Source organism: Nelumbo lutea, chromosome 2 (genome assembly GCF_056320005.1).
Source record: "Nelumbo lutea isolate HS-2025 chromosome 2, American lotus-T2T, whole genome shotgun sequence".
NCBI lineage: Eukaryota > Viridiplantae > Streptophyta > Magnoliopsida > Proteales > Nelumbonaceae > Nelumbo > Nelumbo lutea.
In genome coordinates this window covers 19,307,769-19,320,530 of record NC_142685.1, presented here as the reverse complement: position 1 = coordinate 19,320,530, position 12,762 = coordinate 19,307,769, and the positions used below count along the sequence as shown (strand labels likewise).

The following is a 12,762-nucleotide window of genomic DNA, read 5'->3' as shown; positions in this document are numbered from 1 at the left end:
GATATGAGAGAAATTTCATATCTACTTTCATCATCGCTGTTGTTGTTGTAGTTCGGCATCGTTGTTGTCGCTATGGTTGGTCATCACCGTCACTACTATTGCAAGTGACCTCCTCCTCCTCCTCCTTATTCTTCTACTCAATCTTCTTTCTCTTTTGAACTCTCTAAGGCAATAGCTTCTCATATCTCACTCTCATTCTTCAACCTTATTTCTCATTATATTTATATTCATCTTACTCTAATATTCCAATCTAATGAGTAAGATGACATATCACCCTCTTAAAGTGTTTAATTGTTTGAACCATTTGACCAAAATGGTCGAACTGCTGACCCAGAAGTCGGTGGCCAAAACGGTTCCATTTATGGGTCAGTTTTAAAAACCTTGGTGAAATTATGGTTTTCAATCAAAACTGGACCAAATTGGATGGTCCGACCAAAAACCCAAGAATTAGGCAATCAGACCATTCAACCCAATAACCAGTCCCTAGAACGATTCCCTCTCCAATCCAGTTTTAAAAACCTTGAAACCAATAATTATGCTTCACACCAGACCCACAACCATTAAACCTCTCACTATGTGCCCTATATATTTTCATCACCGACTTTAAGCATTATCATTGATTCCATAGCTTGTTATACAATTAAAGCGTTCAACTAATATATCCATAATCCAACCTTATAATAATGAATGGAAGTAGAACTAGGTGGTATGGATGGGTTTGAATATTAATTTCCTCCTGCTATGATCTATTTGTCTCCGGCTCTCGGCTTAAAATCTCTCCACCCCCACTAAATTTCACTACTGTAAAATACATCTTCCTGCTGCCTCTTAGAATCGGTTGGTTTGATTGCATACATAGAAGTATTTATGTTTTTGTTGTACCTTCCCCTCATTCATCAATAAGCTTTTTGCTGTGAAGCTTATTGAGAGAGGGCATAAGGCAGGGTATCTCCTCCATCTACATCAAATTTATTTCCCGGGTTTCTAAATTTGAGTTTCTTTCATTATTTCTTTCTTTTCTAGTTTCATCTTTTTTTTTTCTTATGGCTGCAACTTGGGTTGGGTTAGCCTGAAAAAGTCGTGTTGGGTCAAGTCAAGTTGAAGTTCAAGTTAGGGTTAGGGTTGAAAAGTATATACGAACCAAACTTAAAATACGGTCAGGTTAGGGTTGAGGCCTTGGCCAGCCAGAACCCAATTTAGCTTTATAATTTTATATATAAATATTATGTAAACATTTATTTAAGTAGGGAAAGGTAAGGAAGCCTTTACAAATCTTGTATAGGTTTCTTTCCTTTCCTTACTTTTTTCTTTCAAACCAAACATAGCCTTAATGATCCTTAAGGGGGGGGGGGGGGTCACAAGCATGTGTATTCAAGGATCAAAATTTTGCCACGTATCGGTGACCCCATGTGCTGTAAGTAGAACCTAAAACTAATTATAAGCTAAAAACATGTTTTATGGTTGAGAGGTCTTGCAAAAACTTTGAACAAAACTTGGGGCTAAGTATCACAAGTTACCCCATTTTTTTCTGAAGGGGGAATAAGCTGCATATTGGATCATTAACTTTGATTAGCTGAACACGGTGGCTGTGTAGCAAGCTGTGGAATCAATGATCACGCCAGCCATAAATGCTAAGTGAGAGATTGAATGGTTGTAGGACTGGCGTGGAGCATTGTCATTGGTTCCAGTCCATAGACCACTAAAATAGCAGTTAATTCAGCTAATCCTATCTCTTGGATCATTGAGCTCTGACTGAAGGATTTAGTGATGGAAAAAGTTCGCTGGCCCATGCCAATGCTCCAACATAGAAACGCCAAATCCTAATCCAGCATTTAAGAGAAAAGTGCTGGCGAGGCTCAACTTTACCCCAACAGAACATTGATGAACTATGACAATAGTGAAAACTCAACCCCAAGTCATGTGTCAAAAAAGCCAGATTATAAGATGTAATGTGATCTCCTGCAAGCAAAAACTCTGCACACATTATGAAAGCACTGACATCCAGCTGCACATTGAGAACATCTCTCTATGAAATTAACATACATGTATGGGAGAAAACCCCAATATGTGGCTGGATGCTGTATCTGCCGATTTTTGCTTGAGCTTGGTCAAGACGGAGCCACTGCATCCCAATTCCACTTTTTATCATTGACCAAAATAAAGCAGTTAAATAGATGAACTGTCAGACCAACCACCAACAGGTGCCTGGTACTACTCCATGAAATCCCCAAGAATGGCATGCATCAATCCTACCAGGGACCTTTGACAAAGCACTGCAAAACCCAGAAAGGCAGCAGAGGTGATCATGGGCTTGGCTTGGCTTTGGGCCTAAATCACTAGGTAAGTTTTGTATACTATTATGTGTCATTTTATAATATTTATATAAAAAAGGGCAGACCAAGGGCTCCTACCAATGTGGGGTCTGGGAAGGGACAGATGTACGCAGCCTTACCCCTTCCAAGAATTGAACCCTGGTCAACCAAGTCACAATGGAGCAACCCAACCATTGCGCCAAGGCCGACCACCCTCAAATATAATATGATATAGAAAATGTGCATATAAATTTATTGTGAGCCAGGTGGAGCCTGAACACCAAAACCTAGGCCCATGCCTGGAAATTTCCAGGCTGAAACGTTCACCCATAGGAAGCAGGGGACAAATGGGAGGGTGCTTCTACGGTAAGAACTAAGAGGTACGTATTTATTATTATTTTTTTTTGGGAGGGGGGAGGGCATAGAACTGGGAAAGTATGTGAGCCAACTAGCAACTAGGACATATGCCCTCGCTAGATCAGTCACAGACCTCATGAGAGGCGAGTGTGGATTCTAGTTTTAGATTACAAGTGTTATGTTTAAACCTGCATAATCATTAACTGAAGGATGATAAAAGCAAAATAATTTTGCTTCGGGTAAGACTAGATCAATATCAATTTATACACTTACGATGCATTTAAACCAAATTCCTAAATACAGTCATATTAATAAATGGTGGAAAGTGGAAATCTTAAAAAATAAAAACCAAACAAAACTTTGGATTAACCGTTCCATTTCTGAAATGGAGCTCCATAGCTTCATCCATTCTTTCTCTTCTCCCTGTTATAATGCCACCTGAAATCGCAAGGGAAAAAACTATACAGCTACTTTAGGTGAACATGGGTCGCCTTGGCTCCTGGTTTTTTTTTGATGGCCACTTGAAGAAGACCATCTCCCGTTTGGTTGATGGATTAAGGTAGCATTGGGTAGTCAAGCAGGAGTTCCCAGTGACCAGCAGAGATTGGAACTGCTCTACCTGCCACACCTTCCTAACAAGAGCATCTGCCTTCTCAAACTGTGAATATCTTCTTCACCTTCTTCATTTTCCTACGACAAATAGGACAAATACCAGCCTCCTCTGCAATCCTGCATGTTAATTTTAGATTCAGATGTTCATGATCTTTTAATCATCCTGGTTTCTCCTTGAATATGGATTAATGGTGGGAAAACAGGGTTCAGGAATGAATTTGGCTCAAGTAAAATTCTCATGAATTGATTGACTGCAGACTTGGTCAGCTCAGGTAATGCAGGTATAATATTTTGAGGTTATTAAAATAAATTGAGGCACTTTAACCCCAGAGCCTGAACAAATTTCAGTTAACTCAACTAAGCCTTGTCCCCAGCTGAATAATTCTCAGTTCTATTTTTCTAAAAGTTTACAGACAAGTATTCATGAAAATGCTAGTAATAAAAAGGTAAATTGTCGGTTTAATATATTTAATAGTAAAACTCATCTCACAATAAAAATGTATAGGAAAGAAATGCCCCAATTCCCGAATAATTTTCACTTCTCAAATCAACTAAGCTTTGTCCCAACTGAATAATTTTTCAGTACTGTTTTTCTAAATGTTTACAGAGAAGTATCCATGACTTGTGTGCTAGTAATAAAAAGTAAATTGCTAGTTTAATAGATAAAATAATCGATTCATATCACAAGATAAATGGATAGGAATGAAATGCAATCACCTTGTTCCACATGTAAAACATGCTGCACAGTGCCCACATGGAAGGAAGAAGCAATCTCTTGGTGCATCAAAACAAATTACGCATAGGCGCCGGGGATTGCTATTGTTTTCCCCATCATTTAGTGGTTTTGCTTCAAGGGAACCTACTCTGATGCACTCCTCAAAATCCTCCTCATCATGAGAGACTGACTCATAAGATGAGCCCCAACTGGAGAGATCATCTTTGTCTGTAAGCAATGGGGTTCTCTCAGATCTCACCTCCACTGTCTGATATCCAGTTTCATCTCCAGTGGTGGATTGAAACTGGATGCATACCTTCGAGGCCAATAACATTACCAAAGTCATTCCACCTACATGCAGGAACCATAAAAAAAAAAGGCTGTTGGAGGAGGATATCATTCTAAGATTAAAATGACAGTAGATAAATACCTGAGGCAACAAGATATGTGAGCCATCGTGGTCCATACGAAAGCATGACATATTGGCTATCACTGTCCGTGCCCTAAGGAACCAAAATTCCATATGCATCAAAAAAATTAGTCTCTATAACATACATAAAGAGATGCCACCAAAAATGAGAATTTCAACTTGCAAATGATCTGCAAACTGCAGGATTCATCACTTATTACCCATACTATAAATTGGCAGTAATCTAGTCTTGGGAAAATCCAATGCTTACAGATCTTCTGCACATAACAATGTGCTTTCATTAAGGCTGTGATTGTCTCCATGACAAATGGTTTGCAGGGAGAAATGTTTACTAGGGGAAAACTGTGGTTTGTAAAACTTTGACTTTCACCCATGTGTGTCCTATTGTTGGTTGTAGCCCAGAAAATGCATTCTATAGTCATACATATACTAGTACGTGTATAAAGAGAGTCCTATTAATAGACTAACACTTTTCCTGTACTTAAACAATAACAAGAATTAGTAGCGTCTCCTATGTTGCTGATCCATCACCTGTCAATCCTGGTTGAACATAATGAACAATGCACAGTTCAAGGATAAAAGAACAAGCTAAGGCACAATTACTAGGAGGTGGGACCAAAATGGTTATATGGATGTAAATCTCATTAATACTTCAAACGAATTTCTTAGGATGGAGGCTGTATCAGTATCAGGATTCCAACTGTCTTCACCTAGACACCAAACTCATGAGCAATCATAAAACAATAACAACCATACCATTGTAAACACCAATAAAAAGGAGTTCAAATCACAGTTTTCCACCAAAATAAATATGAACTCTACATCTATGGGCCATTTTAAGAATTGTTTAGTTGTTGGGACAAGAATTTGGAAGAAGGCACAGAGAGAGAAGTGCGAAGGGTTTTCTTTGGTCTGTTGGAGATAGAGGAACTCTTCAGGACTCTCCATGATCCCATCCAAGTAAATTGGCTTATGCTTGAAATAGGTACAAGTCATTTTGCAACCTTTTCACCTTGGATTTGCTTGTGGTTTTACTTCTTTTTGTTCTTTTTTTCCTGGGAACTGAACACTGAAAAAATGGAGATTTCCCAAAATAACAGACTGATTCCTGCCTTCACCCTCCCCACTCCCATCTCCAAGTTTACCTAGCAAAATAAGTATGGCTGCAAATAGATCACATTGAGTCAGATATACCTAGATCCAAAATTGATCTGTTTCTAGTCATTATTCAGATCAGAATGGAATTTTGATTGCAGTCAGATATTGAATAGAATTAATAGATTAACCTAAAAATGATCAAAATATTATATATTATTATATAATGAAAAAAAATTAATTGAAAATAACTTATATGAAACTTGAATGTACATTTAAACCAATTTTACTAATAGATACAACACAAATGTTATGTGCCATACTTAAATCGAATTAGATCAGAAGATATCAGAATGGATAGGGATGGATCCATGTCCAATCCAATTATAAACTGATTGAATCTGGACTGCCCTTAACCAGATTGTATTCAAATACGATTTCAGACAAATGGATACCATTTGCATCCCTGAGAGGAAGAATTATATTTTAGGAGTATTTGGTCTAGTGGGGGATTTGCCCCTTCGACGAGGCATATCTAGGAGGTTTTACCCACTCAAAATGAACTTTCCTCATCTTTTCTCTATGTTTCTTTTACACTTTAGTTATGACCATTGGGATCAATAACAGGTTTGATATTCCTAGATGTGTGTCACATGTCAAGCAGAGGTAGGGTGTTATGACCATTTCTATCCTCCCACCATTATGTCAGTACTCTTATTTGGGTATTCTTTTAACCTCATGCCCAAAGCATTTCTTTTTTATCCAGTAACTAAAGTTCATTCAAATAATTATTTGCAGAAAAAAAGTTTTAGCGTAAAGCTAGTGCTAGAGAATAAAACCTATTCAAGGACCTCACTTAACTGCTTAAGCTTTTAGGTTGAATTGTTCTTTGAGATGGTATTAGAGCCACTTTGACCAAGTGGTCTAGTGTTTGATTCTTGTCACCCCCATTATAATTAATTAAGTTTCAGCAAGGTATGGGTTGGCCTATGTTGTCCACGCTTCAAGCCCAATGGGCTTTCGTGTCAGGGGGCATGTTAGAGAATAAAACCTATTCAAGGACCTCACTTAACAGCTTAAGCTTTTAGGTTGAATGGTTCTTTGAGAGCTACAAAAGTTTCTAGCTCAGAAACCAAGAAAACCAAAAAAAAGGAACTAAATGGGTCCCATTATGTAGTCCACATAATGTTTTTGGGATTCTTTTTATCATTTTACCAGAAAATATTCATCCATTCAAGAATTCCAAACAAGAGAATTTACAGAAGTGCAACAATTTTGCCTGTTCTGGACCAGAAGAGGTTAGGACAGCAGCATTGGACCCCACAAGGAAAAGCTTCAAATCACATGAACTGTGAGACACGGAGCATTTGTGGTACGCCTCTGTTGTATTATACATGAGAGCCCATATTGTAATTTCCAACTTTACCTGTTTAGCATAGAGAATGAACATAAGTTTGCAATCTAAACAAAGGCACATGCCATGGTAAGAAACTTACATAGACAATATAATAAATCAATAGTCAGCTAGTACCAAACAACTATAACTTGCACATTTGAGATAGATCTATGCAGTGCATAAATGGCTTATTAAAAGCATGTAAGTGTTCAAATAAAAAAAAGAAATGGAATATAGAAAACAATCTTATTATTACCTCCACCTCCTCAGAATTTAAGTTACCCAATGCAACAAAGTAGTTAGATGACTTGAAAACTTTCTGTTGAATCGTCCCACTTCCTGCAGAGGCACATTTTATGAGTTTAATCAATACAGTTCTACCATGGAATGCAATATATGCTCTATTTTCAATCTTACCATGAATGATATTCCATGACAATGTAATATTTGGATATGATGGATCTTCTATCCACTCGACAAAGTTTTCTTTACCTGCATGCCAAGTTGCCAACTCTAAAATTGAGAAAGATTACACAAATTGCAAAATACATTAAGACACATTTCTAGAAAACAAATTGAAATCAAGCATACTCTACCATCTTAACCAAAAAACAGAAAAAAAAAAAAAGAAAGAATTGGCAGTTCTTAGACTCTTGGTAGTGGTTGCTACCAAAGAAGCTTTCCTTATGCCTGATGCTTCATGGAAGTGTAATGAAGCATTTTGCTAAAGTTCCCTGTGTTTAGATCAAGAATTTCCAAATGGATGGACCAGTAATGATTAGTAGCACTATTCCCTAATAATAATAAATGCATCGTAGATTGGTCCTATAAGCTTGAATTGCAGATGAGAGAGGAGTGTATCTTCATTGCACACTTAAATAGCAATTATTTAAGAAGAACGTGCATTAATATGATAAACATAGTTAAATAATGCATGTTTTTTAGCTGCAGTGGTGATGTTTACTTTATTAAACTCTCACATTTGGAAGTCCAAGTGGGAATGAGAAGATTGCGGTGCAGGTAATGCCACCTTAGGCAGAAGCAAGATACACTTAAAGATTCAACAAGTTTTCTGGGGAAAAAGTATTAACATATAGACTTGTGCATACCCCAGCAATATATGTCCTCTGATTCCCATAGACCAGAACAGAAATTTTTTAAGTAGCATTTTCCTACCAACATGAAGAGATACTGCTATCCCCTTCATTCTTAGCTTGGACAGTGAAAACATCTTACTCTGAATGGGAAGAAAGTCCTTAGGCTATACTTGGATTGGGGTGGAAGAGGAAACAAGGAGTGGAAATAGAAAACCACTCCTGTCTCTACCCCACCTCCCACCCATACAATGACAGACTTAGTTCAAACCCAGTATCAATGAGCCTGACTCAAACACCAGGTTCTTCTTCAAGCATCTTACTCTACCAGCTACCCTTCCTGTACATTTTGTTCTAACAGACCCATTCTCTGCTCTAACTTTGCAATCCCACAAAGTGTTAAAAGTACTTAGGTTCTTTGCACTTATGTGTTTGTTTAATGTATACATACACATGGAATGCTCAAAAGTGTTACCTTCAGCAATTACAAGGAATAAAGGGGAGTTCTGAGATTTCACACTGTAGAAAATATCCAGTTGGGATCCTACATTCAGGAAATACATCCACTCCTGCAACACAAGCAGATATTAAACCCACCTCATCAACTGCAGTACCTAAAGATCTAAGGCCCCATTTGGTTCACCGGAATAGGGGTCTGGAATCAGAATTGGAATGGGTTATTCCGATTCCAACTGTTTGGTTTAGCGGAATCGGAATCCCATTCCCATTCCTGCTGGAATGGCATTCTCCCATATAAGGGAATGGCCATTCCCTGCCCCTCCTTGCAAATGAAATCCCATTCTTGTTTATTCCGATTCCCATTCCCATTCTTGTCTGAACCAAACAGACTATGGAATAGACCATTCCAATTCCGATTCTGAAGGATTTCAATTCTGGCTGTGAACCAAACGGACCCTAAGAGTAAACTCAACTCACATCCTTGGAATGAGAGAAGCAGAAAAGGAAAGGCAGAAGAAACAGAAGTGCATGAGCTTGAAATTGATGCATTACCTTTGCCAAAATTAAACAATGTATCTTTCAAACAAAAAGAAAAAGGTGTGTGGGAAATGTCTTGCCTTGTGGAAATTGGGTGGAATAGAAGCATTATGGATTTCAGACCAAGTGGTCTCGACATCAAGACGAGGTGTTCCGTAAAAGCCATATAGGATCGGACTAGGTTTTGGGTCTCCTTCTTCTTGCACCTGGAACAAAATGAAGCCATAGCCAAACATCAGAAAGACAATACAAATACCAATACGAAAGAAATGAATGAGAAGCAGAAAAGTACCTTGATATCCTGCACCAAGATCGAATTAGCTTGCAGGAGACGGGAGTAATTTGGGGTCAATTGTAAATTCACAGATCCATAAAAGCCCAGTATCAGAGTCATGGATGCTGCTGGTGATGAACATTGGAAATCAACAGCCAAACTAAACGAAATCAAACCAATTTCCAAGCCAAGCTTAAGCCAAATTACGTTAAATGTATAAGAAAGATGATCAATTAGAACAAAACAAAGAGAGAAGGAAACGAACCGAAGAACCAGAAGGTGATGAGCACGATGAGGCAGGACCAGGCATCATCCATCATCTCGAAGGATGGCATGGCGGGTATTGAGATGTTGACACGATAAGAGACGCTTGCCTGACGCTGCTGGTCCTGCTCTTGAAGAATCTGGGCCTCTTCTTCCTGGGCTTGCAAGGAAGAGGAAGCCAGGAAAGATGACGACGACGACGACGGAGCGGAATCAGAGGGATGGGCATGGATGGAAGCAGAAGAAGAGATAGGTAAATAGTGATTTTGCTCTTCCATCCTGCCACAACAAGATCGAAAGATAGAGACGGAAACTAAGAAGGGTGAGACTGTGAGAGCGGGAAACTGAAACAGTAAAGGCCATGAGGGCAGTCCTCGCTCACCCGGTTGAATCTGACTTGCAGTGTTGCACCAAGCAGTCTTCCCCCGCTCTTTCTTTCTGTCTTCTTTGACAGTTAGTTGGTTTTCGACGGTTAGTTGGTTATCTCTCTCTCTCTCTCTCTGTCGGCCAGTCGTTGGACGGGCCCGTCTAGCGCTGTAAGGTGGACTACATGGGCCGTAGAAACCGGGCCTGTACCCATGGGGCATTGGGCTTTGGTTTTAATACCCGCCGGCCGGTACGATACGATAAAGTGGGCCATGCCAGTATAAACCGCGAGTCGCGACCAATACGGTATGACCCATACACACACAAGTATATATAGTTAATTTATTTTAACTTTTCCATCTTTTTCAAATTTTCCAAAAAATCGTGCTGCTCATAGATCCCCGCCTGGGCTGGTCTTCCCTCTTGTGGGGTTCCGGCCCTCCAGAATCCAGATCAGGCAGCATGACCCCTGACTTGCATGCCGGCCCAGGCCGTATGGCCCATATTACACCGCTAGACCCATGCCATAGAGTAAGGATTAACTACTCTGAACTAAAAAAAAGGATTAACTGAATTGAGCAGGCCGTGGAACCAACGATAACTCTCCACGCCAGTAATAAAATACATGAGACCTACAATTATTTAATTTCTCATTGTGGCCCCATATACTCCATAGTGGGTGTGGGTCCCATGTATTTTATCATATACTTTATCGTCGTATAATGATTGTATTCAAGCGTTTCACATGCGTTCCATTTCACAAATGCGTTCTGATTAGGGATAGCAATGGAGCGAGTTTGGAGAAGATTTTGTAAATTCTAGACTTTATTTATCTTCCTAAACTTAACAGCCCGCATCTGCCCCAAAACTTGTAACAAGTTAAATTTTGAGAATCCAACCCCTCCTCACACATGAAAATGCAAAACCCTCTCCCCATTCAAGGATATGGATAGGTTGGGTTTAAAACTTGCATCTAATTTCTTAATATTTCTTTTAATATATAAGCAATAAATAAGTAAAATAACACAAATAAATATTAAAAATTTTAATTATTTGATTAAGACATGTAAAAACACACATAAAGTAGCAATTATCCTTTACATAAAATTCAAAGTATTATTAAATTCAACACCTACTACATAAAGTATTTATTTGGAACCGTGGATGTTTATTGATTAAGTATATGTTTGGAATCATTGTTGCCAGATATGACGTTTCCTGGAGCAACATCAACTTTTTTTGTTTGGTACCAATGCTTCAGGAAACGTTTTTCAGCACCAGTACCCATTATCCAATGCCACATCATTGCCCTAGTTGCAGCAATGAGCTGCAGCTCAAGGAAACACCAAATTTGGTGTTGCTCCAAGCCATGCCTTCTTGATTTCCAAGGCATGGCTTGGAGCACCATTTTTTTATGTAAAACAGTTCCAAACAAATGCTTGTTTCTTGGAGCACCGTTTTTTCTGATGTGGTGTTGATGTGGCACTATTTTCTAGAGCAACGACAACGATGCCAAACAGATGCTAAACGTTTGTACTTGATTTGTTTGGAAAACCAAGAAAAGCAGTGATGAACCCATTTATTGACACTTACGTGCCATTAGGCGCCACATCAACAAAAAAATGAATAAATGCCTATCCGTTGGGGGAAGCGCTAAAATGAAGCTTCCCCTAATGGTAGGCGCACACATAAACCGATGCCTACTTTTGCAAGTCCCTATGCATACGGATTCACATAATGGGGGAAATGTTGAAGTGGCACCTATGTGGCAGCGTTTATTTAATAAGCATCCATGCCTACTTTTGCAAGTCCCTATGCATACGGATTCACATAATGGGGGAAATGTTGAAGTGGCACCTATGTGGCAACGTTTATTTAATAAGCACCCATGGTTCCAAAACACCCTAAAAGTTTATATGCTTTCCAACAATATGCGGGTCAGGTTTAGCCTAATACCATACCCTACCCATACCCATATGGGTTGTAGAATCCCATAACCTATACTCACCTCGAAACCCGTCATTCAAGCAAAAATCCCTCCCTGTTGGGGTGGGTACCCATCAGGTAGGGTAGACATTGCCATCCTTAGCTTTGATTCACAAGTGCTTCATTTTACCCAATGTTTTAAAAATTGACCTAGAACTGGAGCCATTATGGCCATCAATTTTAGGCCAATGGTTCGACCATTCGGTTCAAACGGATGACCCATTCTAACAAAAAAATAAAAAAAATAAAAAAATAAAAAATGGCAAAAAAATCAAACAGGTCGATGGTTCAACCGCCGAGTCAACAAGTTGTTGACCAATTCAACGGTTTTTGGTTTGGGATAAGGTTTGGAGTAAAATGGAACCGGTTACATGGATGGTTCCTAGGATGATCGGTCCAACCATCCTAGTCAATGGCGGTTTGAAAAACATTGGTTTTATATGTTTTTATGAAAAACACAAAATTTCGAGATATAGGCTAATTGGGTGTTTAAAGTGATCTGACTTGGGGCAAATTTCTTAGAGTACCCCTATGGTGTAGGAAATTGACTAGCTCTACCCTTGATGTTTATATATTCTCTTAAAGTACCCTCATCGTTAAATACTAACGAAAAAAATGAGGAAATAGATCACTACTCCGTCTCTCTCTCTCCTTGTCTCCATCTCCCTCTCTGTCTTAGCCTCCACCTCCATTTTTGTATCAGATGCTTTACGTGGTTACCTCTCATGCAACCGGTTATGCTGGGATTAAACTCCTTGTTGGAAACCCTTTGAGCACAAATCTCTTTATTCTAAGTTCTTCGAACCTTACATGTCAGAAATCCTCTATCTAATAGCATCTAGGTATACATACATAAGACTTCTAT

At 38.9% G+C, this 12,762-nt stretch overlaps 1 protein-coding gene across 2 annotated transcripts; it reads right to left on the bottom strand.

The window, feature by feature from the left end:
* Nucleotides 1-2,880: 2,880 nt before the first annotated feature.
* On the bottom strand, nucleotides 2,881-9,965 carry LOC148868988 (E3 ubiquitin-protein ligase APD2-like). Of its 2 annotated transcripts, none has more exons than XM_088973061.1 (10): nucleotides 9,547-9,965; nucleotides 9,300-9,406; nucleotides 9,088-9,213; nucleotides 8,487-8,580; nucleotides 7,335-7,409; nucleotides 7,174-7,256; nucleotides 6,801-6,947; nucleotides 4,427-4,499; nucleotides 3,999-4,347; nucleotides 2,881-3,398 (listed from the first exon to the last, which is right to left on the bottom strand). In XM_088973061.1, exons 1-10 carry the CDS (start codon nucleotides 9,821-9,823, stop codon nucleotides 3,323-3,325), a joined length of 1,407 nt encoding a protein of 468 aa, XP_088829187.1. In that variant the 5' UTR covers nucleotides 9,824-9,965; the 3' UTR covers nucleotides 2,881-3,322. The 2 variants fall into 2 exon arrangements, with proteins under 2 accessions (XP_088829187.1, XP_088829186.1); XM_088973060.1 differs by having other exon boundaries at nucleotides 9,300-9,409; nucleotides 9,547-9,947.
* Nucleotides 9,966-12,762: the final 2,797 nt, after the last annotated feature.